This window comes from Camelus dromedarius, chromosome 16 (assembly GCF_036321535.1).
Source record: "Camelus dromedarius isolate mCamDro1 chromosome 16, mCamDro1.pat, whole genome shotgun sequence".
Taxonomy (NCBI): Eukaryota; Metazoa; Chordata; class Mammalia; order Artiodactyla; family Camelidae; genus Camelus; species Camelus dromedarius.
Window position 1 is genome coordinate 54,721,278 of NC_087451.1, and position 20,474 is coordinate 54,741,751.

Below are 20,474 nucleotides of genomic sequence, written 5' to 3' on the forward strand. Positions count from 1 at the left end.
CTGGATTGGTCTCTATGTGTGGACCAGCATGGCAGCGTGGGCACCTGGGCGGGGCCTGGCTGGCTCTGAACCTGGGGCATGGTAGGTTTGGCACATGGGCAGGGCCTTCCTGTGGCCTGACGTCTTTGCCCCTCCCCAGCGCTGGCAGGACCTCAATGTGATCAGCAGCCTGCTCAAGTCCTTCTTCCGAAAGCTACCTGAGCCTCTTTTCACCGATGGTGAGTAGGGAGTGTAAGTGGAGGATGGGAGGAGGAGGGAATACCTGTGCATGTGGCATCCTGCCCACTTTTTAAATTGGGTGTGTTGGTTTTTCTTTTTGAGTTTTTGTTTTAATATGAAAGAAATGTGTGCTTGTAAAAAACTTAGGTGGTCCAGATAGATATACATAAACAAAGGTCCCTGTCATTCTTCCATCCCCCGTCCCCAGAGGTTATCCTAACGCTTTCTGAGCATTTACTAAGTGCCAAGCACTACTCCCTACAACTCCATGAGGTGGGTACTGTTATCTCCCCTCTACAGACGAGGACACTGAGGCACAGAGAGATTAAATAACTTGTCCAAGGCCACAGAGATTGTGTCAGAGCCAGGGTTCGGCCCCAGGCATCTGGCTCCTGAGCCCAGATCTTGACCGTTTGCCGAGCTGCTTATTAACAGTGTGTTGTTTCCTTCCAGACCCTCTTTCTTACACACATGACAGACACACACGTATTCATAGGACTTGAAGCTGGGTGAGTTCAGTGGTGTGCTGGTAAATGGTTCACATCTGGCTCTCAAGGGAAAAAAGGCTGTGATGTGTAGCATTTTCCAGTTTCCCTGGTATAAATGCTCCCACCACAGACTTATTTCAAGCCCCTGGTTTGCTGTCACCAACACGAGTTGGGAAGAGACGATCACAACCGGTTGTCAGGAGCCCGTGTGAGCCCTCTCCAGCACACCGCCAGCCGAGTTGTTCTTAACCGAAGGAGGCTTGTAATTTTGACATTCATTCATGTCAGTACAATGAGCTCTACCTCATTCTTCTTTTAAATCAACTGCATAGTATTTCCTAGTCTGAATAGACTATCATTTGTCTAATCACTCCCGTACTGATGGATATTTAGGTTGTCTTCAAATTTTTGCTCTTTTGCAATATGTTACAAAGACTCTTCTTGAGTATGTCCCTACACACCTGGACCAGGGTCCTCAAGGTAGATTCCCAGACGTGGAATTGCTGGAAAATAGTTTTGAAATCTAAAGTCAAATTATACCCTGGGGAAGTGGCCCTAGTTCACGCTGCCATGAGCAGTGTAAGAGACTTTGCTTCCCCGCATCCCCATCTGCACTGGATGTTATTAATATTTTAAATTTTGCTGATTGGATTGGGGAAATGGCATCTCGTTATTTTTTCATTTTCATTTCTGTCATTACTAGGGAGATGAACTGTCTTTTCATTAGTTTATTGGCCTTTACTGTTTCCCCTGTAACTGCCCGTTCAGCCTTTGTGCCCATCTGGCTGTTGAGTTCTTGGTCTTTTCTCGTATTGATTTGTAGGAGACAAACTCTTTGTATATTATGGATATTAACCCTTTATTAGTTTTTGCCAATATCTGCCCTTGGTCTGCCATTTGCCGTTTAACTTTTCAGGGTAGAAGTTGAAAATCATTTTACATGTAGTCAAGCTGTTCGCCTTTAAGGGATTCTGGAGCTCATGTTTAGGAATGCCTTAAAAAGTATTTGCTTCTTTTGCTTGATGTTTTAACAACTTTTGTTTTTGGCTCTGTAATGTGATTAAATTTGTGTATTATGTGAGCTAGAAATGGATTTAGTTTCCCAACAAGATAGCTAATTGTCCCAGGGACATTATCGACGCCTCCCTCTTTCCCTGTGATCGGAAGTGCTGCCTTTATCACATAGTCACAATCACATGGCCTGTTTCCCTCCTTTCTGTCCTTGTCCTTCACCAGCTTTCCTGTCACTTCCACGCTGCCTCAGCTGTACTATCTTTTTAGTACACTGCAGTATCTAAGCGGGCAAATCCTCCCTCGTCACTCTTCCTTTAAAAAATATTCTTGGCTATCCCTGAGCATTCGCTCGTCACACGTCCCATTTTTTAAAAAATCCCCATAGGGGGAGGGTATAGCTCTGTGGTAAAGTGCAATGCCTAGCATGCACAAGGTCCTGGGTTCAATCCCCAGTCCTTCCATTTACAAAATAAATAAACAAACAAACCTAATTACCTCCATAAATAAAGAAACAAGTAAACCTAATTACCTCCCCACCCAAAATAAAATCTCCATGACTTCGCCTGAAAGGAATTGGGGGAATCCAGACACAGGTGGGGAGGGGTATCTGGAGGCTGAACGGCCCCTCCTTCTTTCTAGGTGACCTTCACTTCTGACCTGGGGATGCCCTTGCCCTGGAGGCTGAGGCAGGGACCCCTTTCCAGGATCAACATGTGGCTCAGGTCTTATTTCTTCCCAAATGGACACACCTGGGCTACCCCAGGTCAGATGTACACCCGAGGACAGCTATGGTGGGTTTGGTCACATGAACACAAGGCCAGGGAGCCCCACAAAACCAGAGCGGCATGCGTGCAAAACACTGACCTCCTGGCAGGGCCTCTTCAGCCAGCAGGGCCTTCAACCAGGAAGCTGCCTGCCTCTCTAAAGAGTCCTCACTGTGTTCTAGACAAATACAACGACTTCATCGAGGCCAATCGCATTGAAGACGCGAGGGAGCGGATGAAGACACTGCGGAAACTGGTAAGGGCAGAGACACTGTTAGGTAGACTGGACCAGGCGAGCACCATTGCCCCAGGAGCCCTGGTCAGGTGCCACCAGTTCCCCCTGTGACCTTGGAAAGCCCTTCTCTACCCAGGGCCTCAATTTCTCCATCTATACAAAAGGGGCAGTCAGAAGGTGGATTCCAGACTCCAAAATATGGCAGTGGGGCCCCTTTGGGGTGTGATGGGGAGGTGGAGGCCATCACAGTCTGGTCCCATGCCCCTTCTTTCTCCCACCAGATCCGGGATCTCCCAGGACACTACTATGAAACACTGAAGTTCCTTGTGGGCCATCTGAAGACTATTGCCGACCACTCAGAGAAAAACAAGGTGGGTGGGAGCGCCGGTGTGAAGTATGGGGAAGGGAAGCGTACTGGGGTCTTCTCAGCATATTCTAAGCTCCTCCAGGTCAGATAATCTGGCCATACCCTCCTCCTTAAAGATCATTCTGTCCCTACCACCTCCCTACATCCTGACCAGTGCTTTTCTCTGGAGAGCCATCTCCTGAATTTCTGAGGGTCTTCCAGAGGCAGAGAGCCTGTGTCTGATGGAAATCCATCCTCTGATCTAACTTGGACCCCTTGTGTTGCATTTTCCTAAGCAAACCTCTTATATCTTCTAATACTGCAGCGGAGGGAAGGAGGGGAGCTATAGAATTTCTCCCAGTCCTAAAACACCCTTGGAACTTCCAATGGGTCCTCATCTAGGATCTCCCACTGTTAGCACAGGATGGGTGCGCAGATTGGGAACTGCCCATGACTGCCGGTCCTGGGGGTGAGTGGGGTTGAAATCTGGCCTGTTCTCTACTTACCAGGCACCTCTATGCCCTGCAAGGAAACATCTGGCCCCTCAGCTAGGGACAGCTCAGGATGTGGTGGGGCTGGGGGCCTGAGGGGCCCAGAGTGAGGGAAGCCCGGGGGGCCTGAGGAGTGGAGGCCAGAGCCCACCGAGTGTCAATGTTGACTCACCTCCCTCCCCTGCCCAGATGGAGCCCCGGAACCTGGCCCTGGTCTTCGGGCCAACGCTAGTGAGGACATCCGAGGACAACATGGCAGACATGGTGACCCACATGCCTGACCGCTACAAGATTGTGGAGACGCTGATCCAGCACGTAAGCAGCCACCCTGGCCTGGGCCATGTGCCCCTGGGTACCTGGCTCCTGCTTGCCTGGGTGATGTGCTCAGGGAAGGATGAGGCTACTGGGATGGTGGATGCCCTTCAGAAGCAGTAAGCTAGGAATGGATCCTGAATCTGTGTCTTTCTGGGATGTTGTATCCCCAGCAGGAGAATCAGGAGGGCCCTGAGCTTCCAAGATGCGTGAGAGTCAGAGGGAGGAGGAAGGTCAGGGACAGATGCTGCTGAGTTGGACAGCAGAAGTGGCGAATACAGGGGCACCTTCAGAAAGTAGCCCCCAGGAGAGTGTCCTGGCAGAAACGGGCAGAGGTGGGAGCAGAGCTCTGCCCTGCAGGCCCACTGAGACATCAGGGAGAAAACGATGATGCCCGGGGTAGGGAGAGGTGGGTGGGTCAGGATCCTGCACTCATGCTCAATGTGTCTTGGTCACTTTCCTTCTCATGTATTTCTAAGGATTCGTATTATTGTCCATCATGTGGTGAGAACCAAGAGCAGCCAGCAGAGGGCGCAGGAGGCTTTGTTTTTTTTCCAGAGCCAAAGCCGGGGAAGCACCTCCCCCTTCTGGGGCTCTCAGGGATGTTTTTATGAATCATAGATTTTCCATTTCCAAGTCTTGGTGTGGCCAGTGGTCCAGCCCACAAAGAATGAAACCAGAACCCTCCTGCCAGGAGAAATCAGATTGGCAGCTGGTCAATGGAAGGGAAACCTTAACCTTCCCCACCTCACAGACACTTTAGGGAAGGGAAACCAGGTCATGTTACTCCCATTAAACAGATCAGGAAATGGCTCAGAGAGCCAAAATGATTTGCTCAAGGTCACACAGCTAATAAGTAGCAACCCCAGGATTTTAAGCCAGGTCTGTCTGACCAAAGCTTTACTCCCCAACCAACTGGGAGGGCCAGCTCCGGGGTCCATCCTAGAGCCAGAGTGAGGGAGGTTGGTCAGAGTTAGCCAGGCAAGGCCATGGGTAGACTTTGGTCACTCTGACTGGCCTTGCTGGCTTGTTTCCTTCCTTCACCGCATGGTCAGGGCTGTGAGCCATAGGTGGGTACGTCAGGGCCTGTTCTCATTCTAACATTGGGACCACCGTCCCGGAGGCTCACTCCAGAGCTGTCAGGGAGGCCAGGGCTGCTGGGCAGTGTCAGGGATCCTGGTCTGGGGAAGCTTATCTTCCTTGGGAAAGTTCAGTTCCCCAAACAGGGAGCCCCTGGAGCCCCCATGAGTGTATGTTTGGGGTGGGCAGTGGGGAAGAGATGGAGACCTCCCCCAGCTCTTAGGGAAACCCCAGGAAGCTCGAGGCCTGTGGTCAGCTGGGGTGTCAGGAACAGTAGCCTTCAGGGAGAAGGGAGGCCCAAAGGGTGTCCACTTACCCTCCCCTAGGGCCCTGGGGGTGTCCCCAGCCAGCAACAGCCCCTTCTCTGGGCTAGGTGGGGGAGGTGGAGCACATCTGTCTCCTTCAGAGGTGTATCCTCAGCACCGAGCAAACACTCAGTGTTTGTTGAATGAGTCAATGATGGCTATTGAGGTTATGCCAGTCTGGGCTTTCCCACTGAGGGATTCACTCCTGGGAACTAGCTGAGCTGGCGACTCTGCATCCTGTCCTCTGCCTCCTTGGCATTAGAATGTAATCAGCCCTGAATGAGTGTTGAGGGAATGAGCTGCCCCCTCTGCAGGCCCCCGTGAACCCGCCCACCTGAGTTGGCCAGCATCTGTCTAGCCCAGAGGCTCTACAGCCAGGGGTTGGTGAAGTCAGGAGCCCAGGCAGGATGGGACTTGCGACAGAGGCTGCTCTGGCTCTGGCTCTGAGCCCTTGGTTGGAGTTCATGGGTGACATGACCTCCTGCTGGGAGTTTCAGCTGCAACCATCACCTGGCTTCCCTACCTGAGGCTCCTATCTTCTGTGGAACTCTTGGACAGCAGAGCTGGAAGGGGTCTTAAGACATCAGACTTGACTTTGCATCGTACAGAGGGTGGGAACTGAGGCTTGAAGACGAATGGTGACTTGCCGAGGGTCACACAGTGAGATCATGACAGAGTGGGGATGAGTAAACCCAGGTGTTCAGCCCCTAGCAGCAAGCCGCCAACCAGCATTTCCCCGTTTACTGAGTCAGTTGGAAATCAAACAAAGACCTTGTCAAAACATTTGTTCATTTATTCACTCAACAAATGTGGTGATTCCTACTATGTGTACACTGGGATTTCTCAGCCAGGCACTAGTGAACTTTGGGGCCAGATCGTTCTTCTTTGTTGGGGGAGCTGTCCTACATATGGTAGTGTGTTCAGTTAGTGGCATCTCTTGGCCAGATGCCAGGAGCATCCCTCCACTTGTGACAATTGAAAATGTCTCCAGACATTGCCAGATGCCCCCTTGGGGGGCAAAATAGGGCCAGTTGAGAACCACTGGTGTAGAGGTTGAGGGTACTGCCTCTGGAGCCCACCTGCCTGAGGTTAAACCCTGGTTCTGCTCCTTCTATGCTGTGTGGCCTTGGACAAGTTACTTACCCTCTTTGTGCCTCCGTTTCCTCACCTGTAAAGTGAAGATAATAATAATACTTATTGCACAATGTCATTGTGAGAGTTACATGAGTTATCTGTAAAGCACTGAAAATTGTGCCTGCCAGTGGGGGAGGGTATAGCTCAGTGGTAGAGCGCATGCTTAGCATGAACAAGGTCCTGGGTTCAATCCCCAGGACGTCCGTTAACATAAATAAATAAATAAACCTAATTACCTCCCCACCTCAAAAATTAAAAAAATTTTTTTAAATATAAGCCATTAAAAAAAATGGTGCCTGGTGGGTAGTAATTGTTATGAGTTAGCATCATTATTCCACGCCAGATACAAATGCAGGTGCCCAGCCCTGGGTGTGGGGCTGGGATCGTAATCAGGGGGTTCTTGAAAGACACAAGGATTTTAGCCAGGCAGAGAAGAGAGATAGCATTCCAGGCAGAGGCAACAGCATGTGCAAAAGCAGGGTGGCATGAGTTAGCATGACCACCTGGAAGTTTCCTGTAGACTTCTGGGTTCCCAGAGCACTTTTAGATACCCTTAGAGGCTGGCTTCCTAGGGCTCCCTCTGGTCAGCCTGTTTCCAGGGACTGCACCTTTTAATAATAATAGCTAACAGTTATTGCACACTAATGTGTTGTACTAAATGTTTTACATACATACGGTTATTTCTTTTTTTGTTTGTTTTTTAAAATTGGGATGTAATTGACACATTACATTAGTTTCAGGTGTACAACATAATGATTCAATATTTGAATGGATTGTGAAGTGATCAGCACAATAAGTCTAGTTAACATCTATCACCATACATAATTGCAAATTTTTTCTTGTGATGAGAACTTTTAAAATATACTCTCTTAGCAACTTTTATATATACAATACAGTATTACTAGCTATAGTCACCATGCTGTACATTACATCTCCATGACTTACTTCTTTTATAATTGGAAGTTTGACTCCCTTCACCCTTTTCAACTACCCTCCACCCCCTTATCTCTGGCAACCACTAGTCTATTGTCTGTATCTATGAACTTGGATTATTTGTTTTTTTAAATTCCACATGTGAGACCATATGTATTTGTCTTTCTTTGTGTGACATTTCACTTAGCATAATGCTCGTAAGGTCCATCCATGTTGTTGCTAATGGCAAAATTCCCTGCTTTTTTATTTTTGATTAATATTCTACTGTGTGTGTGTATATATATTTACATATATATATCACACTTTATCCATTCATCTATTGATGGACACTTAGATTGCTTCTATGTCTTGGTGATTATAAATATTTCTACAGTGAACATGGGAGCGCATATATATTTTCAAGTTATTTTTTTTTTGTTTCCTTGAGATAAATACCCAAAAGTGGATTTGCTGGGTTATATGGAAGTTCTATTTTTAATTTTTTGAGGAGCCTCCATACTGTTTTCCACAGTGGCTTCCTATCAACAGTGCACAAGGGGTCCCTTTCTCCGCATCTTCATCAACACTTGTTATTTCTTGCCTTTTAGATAACAGCCATACAGTATTTTAGTTTAATCCTCATCACAGTTCTAGAGGTAGATTCTCATATATTATGCCCATTTGAAAGATAAATAAATAGACTCAGGTAATTTACCTGAGGTGAACTTGAGCTTGAACTTGAACTTGAGATGACTAACTCCATATCTTAAGTTTCTTTCTTATCCTCTCTCACCCTTTTCTCTTCTGTCTCGTTGTTTCTCTTCGGTGCTGCTTATTTGAGTTAATCGTATGCCTGATTACGATGAATAATAACTGAGGTTCATGGCACATGGTCATAATCAACCTTGCAAATCTCCTTGTTTTCCCCTTCATCCCTGACCCCACTCTGCCTGCTTCCCAAAATGACACATGTGTCTTTTCAATCCACCTTTTATAGGCTAATTTTAAGTATAAGGATAGCCTTAAATATGTGTAATATTCTGCGTTTTTAAACTTTCAATTAGTGAGCTTAGCTCATTTACTTTTATGTAATTTCTGTACCATTAAGACTGTTTACCACATTTTCATTTTATTTCCCTTTTTTGGTCTTTCCTACCTTGCTTTGGATGGATCGATTTTATTTTCTTGGTGTAAAACTTGAAAAACTGATCAAACTCATACTTATGTTTAATTATACAATTATAAAAGCTTGTATTTATGTTTAATTTTTACAATCAATTTCTAAACCTTCTCAGTGTCCTCATCTTCCTTCTGCCACATCTAAAAGCCATGTACCTTAATGTACTTTCACCTGTCACTGGTATTTCCTCTGAATTTGAATTCCAGATTGTCATGGATATACTTTGTGTTTCTATACGTGTGTGTGTGTGTGTGTGTGTGTGTATCACTGCTTAGTTTGATAACAGTGGACTTTTCCATCCTTACTTCTTAGGGCTTGTTGTTCTGTCTGGGATTCATTTTCTTTTTCAGATTTTTTTTGGGAGTAATTAAGTTTATTTTTATTTATTTATTTTTAAATGGAGGTACTGGGGATTGAACCCAGGACCTTGTGCACGGTAAACACGTGCTCTACCACTAACCCTTCCCCCCACCCCGGATTCATTTCTGTACGTGTTCATGGACTCAGTTAAGAGAGTCTTTATGTAGCAGACTTTCTGATGTCTTGAAATAGTTTTATTTCACACTCAAATTTAACTCAGAGTTTAGCAGAGTATAACATTCTAGGTTCAAAATCCCTGCATTTGTAGTCCAGAAACACATCGCAAATGTTACTTCCATGTCTTCTTGTGTCTGTTGCTGCTAAAAGTTCTGTTAAAGCTGATCCTTGTTCACTTCTAAGCAATCTGGTTTTGTTTTTCAGAACACTTTCAGAGTTTTATCTTCAAGATTCTCAAATTTCACAAAATACATTTGAGTGGGATCTTTATTTTCTATTCTCTTTGGCATTTATGAGAAAACCCTTGCCTGCCAGTCCCTCAGGGAACCCCCAACACCTCCCTCTAGGCACTTCCCTTTTCTGGGAGTGGGGTGCCACCCCTGTTGTCAGTGTGGCGCCCAGGCTGGGGTGGGAGTACCCACAGCTACAGCCACGGCCACAGGGGTGGCCTTCTGCCTGCAGTGGACCAGGCCGGCACTAGATGGCGCTGCTGCCCCTGCTTCTGGTTTGCAGTTAGGAGCAAGCCAGTGATGTGCAGGGGACTGTTTAGTGAAAAACAGGCAAAGAGAAACTCTCCCTGGGTGGGTCATCTGTCTGTACTCGGCCTGCCCCCACTCTGGGCTGCGTTTCCTTCCCACACTGAGATCCAGACTTTTCTCTCCGCAAGGGTTTTTCATAGTCTGTGGAGTCGGGTTCCAGGATCCATCAACCCCGCTCTGAGACCTTTCTAGTAACCAGGCGAGCCTGCGGTTTGTTGAGGAGGGGACACCCTCACCCTTTGGCTCCCCCCCCCCCCCGCCGCCCCTACTCTGCTCCATCAGGCGTCTGAGTGGGTCCTCTGAACTGAGCTGGTTGGGAGTCCGTGTCTCCCTGTCTTCCCTCAGCCCCTTCCCACGCTGATTCCATCACTTCCTTTTGTCTCCTCTGCAGTCAGACTGGTTCTTCAGCGACAGCGAGGACAAGGGAGAGAGAGTGAGTGATGCAGAGGGCCCGTGGGGTGGGGTCTGGTCTGATGTGGGCCCTCGTCCCAGGTGGGCGGGGTGGGTGGCAAGCCTCAAGCAGAGCAAGGTCCCTGCCCTTGGGGCATCCCCAGTCTGATGGTGGCAACAGAATCCCTCTCCTCAGGAGCCTCCAATCTGATGGGAAACAGTTCTCGCCTTCATGAGCCCCCAGTCTAAGGGGGCGACAGAGGCCTTGCCCTAAGGAAATTGAGTCCAGTAGCAAAGGCAGACCCCGCCCTCCAGTCTTATGTGGAGGATAGAGATCTTAGGAAGGCCCAGTCTGATGGGGAGACACAGCTCCTGCCCTCAGCCGAGGGAGCAGCTTGGGCCTTTGGGGTTCAACCAAGATGTTGGGGAAGGCACAAAACAGTGTAAGGGGGACACGTAGGACCTGCCTTCAAGAGTGCGTGACTAATGAGGGAGACATCCCCTGCCCCGGTGAGCCCCCATCTGATGGAGGAGACATGTGCACTGTCTTCAGAGTTCCCCATTAAGGGTGTGCTGGGTGACCCTCCTCCTGTTTGCAGACTCCTGTGGATGACAAGGAGCCTCAGTCAGTGCCAAACATCGAGTACCTCCTGCCTAACATCGGCAGGACAGTGCCCCCTGGTGACCCAGGTTCAGGTGAGTGTGGAGGGTCGGGGCTGGGAAGGGGTGGAGGGGGGTGGGATCTGCATTTCTGAGGGCCCCAGATGCCTGGCCAGATGCCCAGCTTCCCTGCTCCTGTCCCCATGGGGCCCTCCCTGTCCCCTGCCAGGGACTGGGCTGTGGCAGGGACTGGGCTGTGGCGGGGCCTCCTGCCTCTCTGGGGAGGGTCAGCCCGCCGGTGTGTGGCCTCGTCTGCTCAGCTGCCCCCACCCCGGGCTGGGTAGGCGCTTTGTTTGCCCTCCTTCACTGGTTTCTTTCCTGAGCTTTTTATTTCTCGTGGGTCGCGTCCTGGGCACGTTTCTCTTTTTAATTTTTCTTCCTTTTCTCCTTGCACCCCCTCTTCTCCCTGTGCTCTCCTTCCATTCCCTGGATCCTGCCCCTCTACTCCTCTCCTCCCCTTCCCTCCTCCAGCGGACCTGTTGGAGATTTAAAGGGTACAGTGTGGCATCGCGGCCTCGGTCACTAACAGTGGCGGGTGATTATAAGAAGGCTGGGTAGGCAGGAGGGGCAGGCAGAACCTTCTGGGGCTGTGAGGACTTCACCTTGACACATCAGCTATCCATGCTTGTTAACAACTTACCACCACCTCTCCCATCTGAAAGCCCCTTCTCAGGAGGAAGGAGGCACTTGCTGGCTCAGAGTCCGGTCCCCCTTGCCAGGAAGTCTGGGCACTGCATGGCTGCCCTGCTGCAGTCCCCCAGACTCTGTGGCTTTCTCTCTGTGCTGAGCCCGGCCACTTCTGGTTATCCGGGTGGCTGGTAGCAGGACCCAGCCTCTCCAGACACCAGTGAAGCCACCCAGAAGCCTCTGTGTATCTATAGCTCCTGTCTTGGCTACTCCAAGGGCTGGCTCTTCCTGCTCCAAAATCCAGAGACCCTGGTCACTCAGCCCCTAAGTCCTGCTTCCAAGCCTCTGGCCTTATCAGAGTAGCCCAGGGACAAAGGAATGACCAGTCCCTTCTTGGCTCGAGCCACTAACTCCTCCTACCCTGTGGATGACCTGTCCTTGGTATTTGGACCACTTCTGTCTCTGACACAGGCATACCCCGAGCACCTCTAGTTATAAGAGGCAGGCTGGGGAGGGGGCCAGAGGACATCGGGTGGGGGGATGGCAGAGAGGAGCCCCCTGTCTCTTCTAATCACCTGCTGCCGCTCTCTGGCTCCATGTGTGTTGCTGTGTGATCAGCCCATCTGCTCTTCTCACTGTGTGCGGGGAGGGCTGGGGGGAGGCATCTAACTTGCTTGCCAGCGAGTGTGGATTAACCGCACCTGCCCGTGGCCCCTTCATACCTTAGGAGATCCTTGGATCAGCTCCCTCCCAGTCCTGGAGACAGCACTGCTGGAACTTGTTTCTGGTTCCTTCTCTACCCCAGTGTTATTAAGGGAGTGGGACCCGAGTGCCTTCATAACTCTGGTTATTAACAGGGGCCTTGTGTGAGAACGGACTGACCCCAGGTCTGGAGGTCGGACCTCTCACGGCTGTAATCACCAGCCCTCCCTACCTCCCGCCCCATCCACTTCCTGTCTGCCCCTGTACTCCGCCATTCCTGGGGTCCCTTTTCTTTCTCATGTCCTGGAGGTGGGGGGTGTGGGGTGAGAGTGGATACAGGGCACCCACCTCTCTGCACTGTGTGGTTTCCATTTCTCCAGAGCATCTGTGATTTGCTGTGTTTCATTGTTGTGGTTTCCGTGGATGCATCTGATATTTGACATTTTCTCTCCAGTGCTTCAGAGTAACAGGGACAGGAGGGGAGGGGAGAGGAACTAGACCAAAGAAAAGCCTCCGCTGCCCTTAACCCTGGGCAAATGAGCGTCCAGGGGTTGACAGCCTGATGTCACTTCCTGACCCCAAAGGAAGCGATGATTGACATCCTCCTCTGCTCCATCCCTGTTCCATAGGAAATGACATCAGAGGCTCATCACGCTCTCTGGGCCTGGGGGATCTCAGGGTTCTGAACTCCCTGGTTTCTGAAGCCTCTGAGGAGAGGGAATTGTGTTCACAAGACTCAGCCTTCTCTTAGCCAGTCCAACTTTCATTTGTCTTTCATTTCTCACCAACAGATTCCACCACCTGTAGTTCAGCCAAGTCCAAGGTAAGTGCCGAGGCAATTCTGAGAGTTTTATTCCTGTACAAGAAGGCCCACTTTGCTTTTTGGTCAAGGGAATTGAGAGGATTGTGGTTGGACCCTGAGGAAGATGGGTAGTCACTGGGAAGGAAGGTGGGACATACCAAGTGTCCAAGGTAAGCTGAGAAGTCTCTCACCTTAACAGTACTTGAGAAGGTACCTGGTGCAGTAGAGGAGTTAGGTGGCCTGGAGACAGTGTCACCCAGTGGTTAGAAGCACAGACAGCCCTGGGCCTGAGTCTTGGCTCCACCACTTAGTGGCTTGGGGACATTGAGCAAGTTACTTAACCTCTTTCTTCCTTCCTTCCTTCCTTTTTCTTTCTTTCCTTCTTTTCCTTCCTTCTTTCTTTCTTTCTTTTCTTTCTTTTTTTTCTTTCTTTCTTTTTTTCTTTCTTTCCTTTCTTTCTTTTTCTTTCTCTTTCTCTTTCTTTCTTTCTTCCTTTCTTCCTTCCTTCCTTTTTCTTTCTTTCCTTCTTTCTTTCCTTCTTTTCTTTCTTTCTTTCTCTTTCTTTCTCTCTCTCTCTTTCTTTCTTTCTTTCTTTCTTTCTTTCTTTCTTTCTTTCTTTCTTTCTTTCTTTCTTTCTTTCTTCCTTCCTTCCTTCCTTCCTTCCTTCCTTCCTTCCTTCCTTCCTTCCATCCTTCCTTCCATCCTTCTTTCCTTCCTTCCTTCTGTTTTTTTTTTGGGGGGGGGGTTAATTGGGTTTATTCATTTATTTATTTTATGGGAGGCACTGGGGATTGAACCCAGGACCTCGTTACCTTGTGCATGCTAAGCATGTGTTCTTCCGTTGAGCTATACCCTCCCCCCTTAACCTCTTTCTGATCCTCAGCTTTCTCAGTATTATTTATGGGATAGTATTTATCCTCATAAATGGGGTTAACAACAAGCATGTCTGATATACTAAGTAATTTTTAAGGTCTTTGCAGAGCCCAAAGCAAACAGAAGGAAGGAAATAATAAATATAAGAACAGAAATCAGTGAAATTGAAAACAATCGAGAGGATCAGTGAAACCCAAGCTGGCTCTTTGAACCAGGTCTCACCCGCAGCTAGTTGCCCGCTTCAGAGCCAGCCCTCTGAGACAGAAGACGTAGGGCCAGGGTGCCTTCCCAGGTGCGCCCTGCCCAACTGTTAGATTAGAGCCTGAAGGCCAGGGCCTGTCTTAGTTATGGCTGCCATAACAAAATATCATAGACTGGGTGGCTTAACAACAAAAATTAACTTTCTCAGAGTTTTGGAGGCTAGAAGTCCAAGATTAAGATGTTAGCATGGTCAGTTTCTGGTGAGGGCTCTCTTCCTGACTTATAGATGGCTGCCTTCTCACTGTGTCCTCATGTGCCAGAGAGAGAGACAGAGACAGAGCCGACAGAGCCAGAGCGTGCATGAGAGGGAAAGAGCAGGCTCTCTGGTGCCTCTTGTTATAAGAGCAGTAGTGCCAGCGTAAGGGCCACACCCTCATGACCCCATTTAACCCTAATTACCTCCCAAAGGCTCCAAATACTATCACATTGAGGGGTTAGGGCTTCAACATATGTATTTGAGCGGGAAGAACAGTTCTGTCCATAGTAGTGGGTAAAATCAGCTGAATGTTGGCTCGTCCAACTGGGCTCCTTTCTGTCTGGGTCTCTAGGCACTGGCCAGGTCCCAGCAAGACCAGCGTGCCTGACATCAAGTAGATGCTCCTTATGTGTCAGATGAAAGCCTGGACAGAAAGAAAAAGGCTGCTCTAGTCTGGTGCAGGGGTCCCTTGTGACCTCTCCATGGAGCCTCTGCCTTGCAACTCTAGTGATGGGGACCTCACTCCAACACAAGACTGCTATGGCGGGGAGCACATTCATTATGGGGACCTGAATCTAGTTCCCTGTCACCTCCACCCATTACTCCTGCTTGTCCCCTGGTTTCCGGTAGACTCTCCTGGATGACCCCTTGACCTTTATGTGAACCTGCTGACCTCTGCATTCCCTGGAAGTGACCATTCTGCTGACCTCATTGCTTCTGTAACTAGCCAGGATGAGAGAGTAATTTGATCAGATGATCCCAGCGGCCTCACAAATCTCTCAGAAAAAGCACAGGGCAGAAAAGAAAGCAGCACTGGCCACCACATGCCAGGTTGATCGTAGCAGTGCTGTGTGTCACACAGCTCTGGGTGGTGCCTTCTGGAGTCGTGCAGCGTGGGCAGCTGTGGCCCAGGAGCCCATATGCCTGTGAATCCTGAATCCCTGACACACTCTGGCTTTCTCAGAACTAAGTGATGTGAGAGATTGTGTAGGATGCGGTGGCCAAGGGAGGCATCTGTCTCCATCCCTTACAGGCAGACCTCATTTTCTTGTGCTTTCCTTTACATATTGGGTGGGGTTTTTTTTAAAAAACAAAGTGAAGGTTTGTGGCAACCCTATCTTGAGCAAGTCTGTCAGCACCATTTTTCCAACAGCACTTGCGCACCTCATGTCTCTGTGAATATCGCATGATAATTCATGCAATATTTCAAACTTTTTCATTATAATTATATTTGTTATGGTAATCTGTGATCAGCGATCTTTGATGTTACTCTTGTAAAAAGATTATGACTCGCTGAAGTTGATGGTTAGCATTTTTTAGCAATAAAGTATTTTTAAATTAAGGTATGTACATTTTTTTTAAGACACAATGCTAGTGCACGATAAATAGACTACAGTGTAAACTTAACTTTTATATGCGCCGGGAAACCAGAAAATTCACGTGACTTGCTTTATTGCAGTACTTGCTTTATTGCTGTAGTCTGGAACCCAGCCTGCAGTATCTCCGTGGCAGGCCTGTATTAATTACACTGCGGCTGAGAAACAGGAGGTAGCCTGTGAGAAGGGATGGAAGGGCAGGTTGTTCCAGCCCAGCAGGGGACCAGTCCCAGCATCTGCTTCTACAGGGCTTCCTATGTTCAGGGGACTCCATTCACCCATTTGTTCATTCACTTAACATTTCTTGAGCGCTTGTTAAGTGCCAGGCACTGTGCTAGGAGGCATGGATGCAAACACAAACAAGCCACCAACCTTCCTCTCAAGGAACTCAGGGTTTGATACAGATGATACGGAAACAGAGCTATTCTGATGTGAGAAGAGCCGGTGCATGTGTATTTTCAAAGGCCTATGAGAACAGAGAATGGATTTCCGAGCTCATCCAAAGGCGGGCCGGGAAGTTGCTGCACAGAGGATGCCATGTTTGAGCTGGGCCTAGGAGGGGGAGTAAGAACCCATTCCGTATCCTATCCAGGGAAGGGGCAGTAGGTCGGCATCGCCAAGGGAAAGCTGTGTTGGGGTTGCAGTCAAGGCAGGAGGGGCACTAGGCAAGTTGTGAAGGGCCCTGTGTCTATGCTCTATCCTGGTGGGGGTGGGGTCCAGCAGAGACTGGAGGCGATCAGATTCCTGCCCTGCCTTAGAAAGACTAATTGCTCCGGAAGAGGCGGTGAGGGGGAGGGGGAGGCAAGGGAGGAGGCAGAGTCCTATCAGGAGAGGACAGAAATGCCTAGGAAAGGCAGAGTGTCGGTCTGTCTGAACAGAGGATGATGAGGATGAACTGGCTTTGGGAGTCATTTGAGGAGAATCGAGAGGGAGGAGGGGAGAGGGAGGAGGTGGAGAATCACCTTAAGGTGGGGGACACGCATGGAGCTGGTTTGGGGCAGGGGTTGGGAACATAAAGTGGTTCCAGATAGGTGAGTTTCAGGTGCCTGCAGATACCTTGGTAGAGACAGATTCTCAGTTGGAAAAAGAGTTCTGGAGCTCAAGAAATAGCAAGTTTGGTGTTAGATGGAGGGATGTTTTCAGGGAGAGGGGCTGAGAACAGAGCCCTGGGAACACAGTTTCCTAAGGGATAAGAGAGGGAACTAGAGCCTCCCGAAAGAGAGGAGAGGCCAGAGAGGGAGGATTAAAAACCAGATTGGAGGAGGCAGTGATGGGCAGCTTGGGCTCTGCTGGGGGATCATGGAAGGCCAAGACCAAAAAACACCCATAGGGCTTGGCAGTGAGAACAGTGGCAGAAAGTTGCCCACGTTGAGGTTGCAAGTCACAATTTGAGAGTGGCTTCAATCCAAACCATTGGATTGTGCAGAATTTTTAGCCACTTTTGGCAGCAAAGCCAGTGGTTGGATTGATCTGGGGTTGAGAATTGTCCAGGTAGGGAGGTGATGGGATGGCAGAGATGCATGGGGTGTGGTGGCAAGGGAAGTGAACTTGGGCAGGTTTCCCTGGAGAGGCCTGTACCTACTGAGTAGGTGGAAAGGCAGGTTTCCCAGGAGAGAGTGAGTGCAGAGGGTGGGAGAGAAAAGCTGTGGTCAGAGAAAGGTCCCTGTAGGCTCTGATGTTATAACCCAGGATAGTATATGTGAAATGGGCTCAAACTGTCAAGTGTCATTCGCTGTTGAGAATCTGCTGTTACCAGAGCTGAGTCTAAAAGGATTTATCGAGCACTGGATGTGGAGAATGGAATGGAAGTTGGGGCGAGATGGGAACCCAGCCCCCAGCTCACAGGAAAGAGCTGAGAGTCTGGATTAAGACCAGAGGAGGTGCTGAGGAGGCTTTAGGATTGAGGGAGCTGGAAGGGGTAGTCTCTAGAGTGGATGGTGACACGGGCTGGGACAGCGGTCCAGGAGGAACGGTGGAGGGGGTGCTGGGCTTGGCTCGGACCTGCTGAGATTGAGTGCTGTGGTGCGGGGGTATATGGGTGGGAGCTTGGGGGCGCCGAGGCTCTCCGAACGGGTGCTGGGAGAAAGGGCGCCTCCGGCACACTGACCTGTCTCCCGCACAGGGCTCGTGGGCCCCCAAGAAGGAGCCGTACGCCCGGGAGATGCTGGCGATCTCCTTCATCTCGGCAGTCAACCGCAAGCGGAAGAAGCGGCGGGAGGCGCGGGGGCTGGGCAGCAGCACGGACGACGACTCGGAGCAGGAGGCTCACAAGCCCGAGGCGGGGGCGCCGGCGCCAGGGGGCCAGGACCGGCCGGAGGGGCGGCTGCCCGGCGCCGCCGCCCCCGAGGCCCCCGGACGCCTCAGCCCCCCAGCGGCACCGGAGGAGCGGCCGGCCGCGGACACGCGCTCCATCGTCTCGGGCTACTCCACCCTGTCCACCATGGACCGCAGCGTGTGCTCGGGCGCCGGAGGCCGGCGGGCGGGCGCCGGGGACGAGGCGGACGACGAGCGCAGCGAGCTGAGCCACGTGGAGACGGACACGGAGGGCGGCGCGGGGCCGGGGGGGCGCCCGGCGCGCCGGCCCTCGTTCTCCTCGCACCACCTGATGCCCGGCGACACCCTGGCGCGGCGCCGCCTGGCCCGGAGCCGCGCGGACGGCGAGGGCGTGGGCGTGGGCGCGGCCCCCGGGCTTCCGGGCTCGGCGTCGTCCAGCAGCCAGGAGTCGCTGCGCCCTCCGGCGGCCGTGGCGGCGGCGGCGGCTGCGCTGGGCTCGCGGCCGTCACGCCTCGAGGCGCTGCGGCTGCGCCTCCGCGGCACCGCCGACGACATGCTGGCCGTGCGGCTGCGGCGGCCGCTGTCGCCCGAGACGCGGCGGCGCCGGAGCAGCTGGCGCCGGCACACGGTGGTGGTGCAGAGTCCGCTGACCGACCTCAACTTCAACGAGTGGAAAGAGCTGGGCGGAGGGGGTCCCCCGGAGCCGGCGGGCCAGCGGGCTCACAGTGACAACAAGGACTCGGGCCTCAGCAGCCTGGAGTCCACCAAGGCACGGGCCCCGTCGTCCGCCGCCTCGCTGCCGCCCGCTCCCGGGGACCCAGGGACCCTGCAGAGCCAGCCCCCGCGCCGCTCCGCCGCCTCGCGCCTCCATCAGTGTCTGTGATCGCCACCCCTCCCCCGCCTCCAGGCCATTGACTGCCCCTCCCCCCTGCCCCTTGGTTTCCCAGAAGTCGCCTCTGCTTGCACCCCGTCTTGGGTTGCCCCTGGGAGCATCGGGGTGCAGGTCGGAGACGCTGAGGCCGTGTGTCTAGTTTGTGCGCAGGAATTGGTAGGAGGTGGGCAGAGGAGAAGGCCTGGGCTAGACAAAGAGTGTCGGTGGGAGGGAGGGGGCTTCAGGGGTGAGGAGAGGGCTAATGTTGCTGGGGCTCTGTGCAGGGCTACTGGGAGTCTCTGTCACCTGGATAAGTGACAGAGTGCGCCCTTCTGGGTCTTTCTGTGTCTGCACTTAGGGACCTTTGTTGGCCATGGGGCGTGGCTAGGGAACCTCCATGTCTCAAACTAAAGAAAAGACACTGGATGATGCTGGCTCTTCACTTCTTTCCTCGGCTCCCCCCCTCCCCATTAGCTCCTAGCTGCCATCTAAGGGAGGAGGGTTGTGTTTGTATGTCTCGGGGGAGGAGATGAAGGGAGGTGGTGTCAACGGGGGGCGGGGTTGCTGTGTGTGAGTGTGTGTAGTCACTGTCCAAAGGTGTTTCTAGTAGCAACTTCTGCCACTCCTGCCCCCTTCGTCCCCCGGCCCCCACCAGAGCTCCCTGCCTTTGGTGCACACGGGGATTCCCCCCACCCCTTGTCAGAGCCAGAGGAGGAGGTTGGGGCCCTTCCACAGAGGCAGGACTGAGACTCTCACGAGGGTTACTCTCCCCACCAACCTTTTCCCAACCTCTAAATCACCAGCCCCCAAGTGCTTCCTATTCCCCCAGACAGTTTGGGGAGGGTCCAAGGTCCACCCCTGCTAGACCTCCCGTGTCCCACTCTTTTGTTCTTAAAGCTGTGCCTGTTCTTTCCATAGCTCAGACACACAGGCCCCCACCTTCTTCCCTTTAAGAGGGGATGTAGTAAGACATCCCTGGTGTCCCCCCTCACCCCTCTCTCACAGACACACATACACACACACACACACACACACACACACACACTGATTTAGGGGATCTGAGCTGGGCTTTTCCTTCAGGAAGGGCGGGACCCAGCCCCCTCTTCTCCCCACACGTTGTAAATAGTCCTCAGATCACAGGTCTCCCCCACACACGCCCTCACTCATTCCAGGGAAGCCCAGGTGAGCCCACTGCCACGTCTATCGGTCCTCTTGTTTTATGCAAAGATTTGCTGTAAGTAGATTTCTCTCTCCTCCCTGCCCCATCCTCTATTGTAAATATTGTCTCTAAATGTGTAACATATTATAAAGAATTTATAAGGATTTTTAAAGCTGTTTTGCTCATTTAAAAAAGTGTTGTAACAGTGTTGGATAAGCCTCCGGCCCCATGTCCGCATGTCTTGTTTCACCGTGTCCTTGACACACCTCTCTAGGCGACAACTAAGAATTCCTGCTTCTGAAAAGTCCTGTCTGGAAAGTATAGTCTATATCTTGGAAATAAATGGCCTTCCTCGAGGCACGAGTCAGCTGTCTCGCTTGTTTTGGAGGGAGGAGAGGGCCAGAGCCGGGCTGGGATAAGGTGGGGAAGAGTGAGGCACCTGGCCCACAGAAGGGGGGCAGTGGGGGCTGGACCAGGTGGTGGCAGAACGGAGGCAAACCTCTGCTTCCTGGAAGCTCTAGGTGTCCTGGTGTCCTGGGAGACTGGTCTGAGCAATAACTTGGGCACAGAATACAGGATGGAAGGGCACTGACCCTTGATGCTGCAGGAGTTTCATGTCCCCGTTCTCTCTTTTCCTGCAGAGGCAGGAAGGTGCACAGGCACCTGCCTTCTCAGGCCTGCCTGGACCTTCAGAATTGTCCATAGGTGCTGGCCAGCAGAGAGGAGG

At 51.3% G+C, this 20,474-nt stretch overlaps 1 protein-coding gene across 2 annotated transcripts in view; it reads left to right on the forward strand.

Moving 5' to 3' along the window:
• The window catches only part of ARHGAP23 (Rho GTPase activating protein 23), a 69,999-nt gene extending 49,896 nt beyond the window's left edge, over positions 1–20,103 (forward strand). Inside the window, exons 17-25 of one of the 2 annotated variants that reach the window (XM_064496008.1) lie at positions 140–218; positions 2,668–2,741; positions 3,002–3,091; positions 3,747–3,872; positions 9,948–9,989; positions 10,546–10,642; positions 11,078–11,100; positions 12,727–12,758; positions 17,566–17,620. In XM_064496008.1, coding sequence (XP_064352078.1) covers positions 140–218; positions 2,668–2,741; positions 3,002–3,091; positions 3,747–3,872; positions 9,948–9,989; positions 10,546–10,642; positions 11,078–11,097 — 528 coding nt within the window. In that variant the 3' untranslated portion in view covers positions 11,098–11,100; positions 12,727–12,758; positions 17,566–17,620. Of the gene's footprint in view, positions 1–139; positions 219–2,667; positions 2,742–3,001; positions 3,092–3,746; positions 3,873–9,947; positions 9,990–10,545; positions 10,643–11,077; positions 11,101–12,726; positions 12,759–17,565 lie in introns of both variants that reach the window. The other variant, XM_064496007.1, reaches the window with a different exon arrangement.
• Positions 20,104–20,474: the final 371 nt, after the last annotated feature.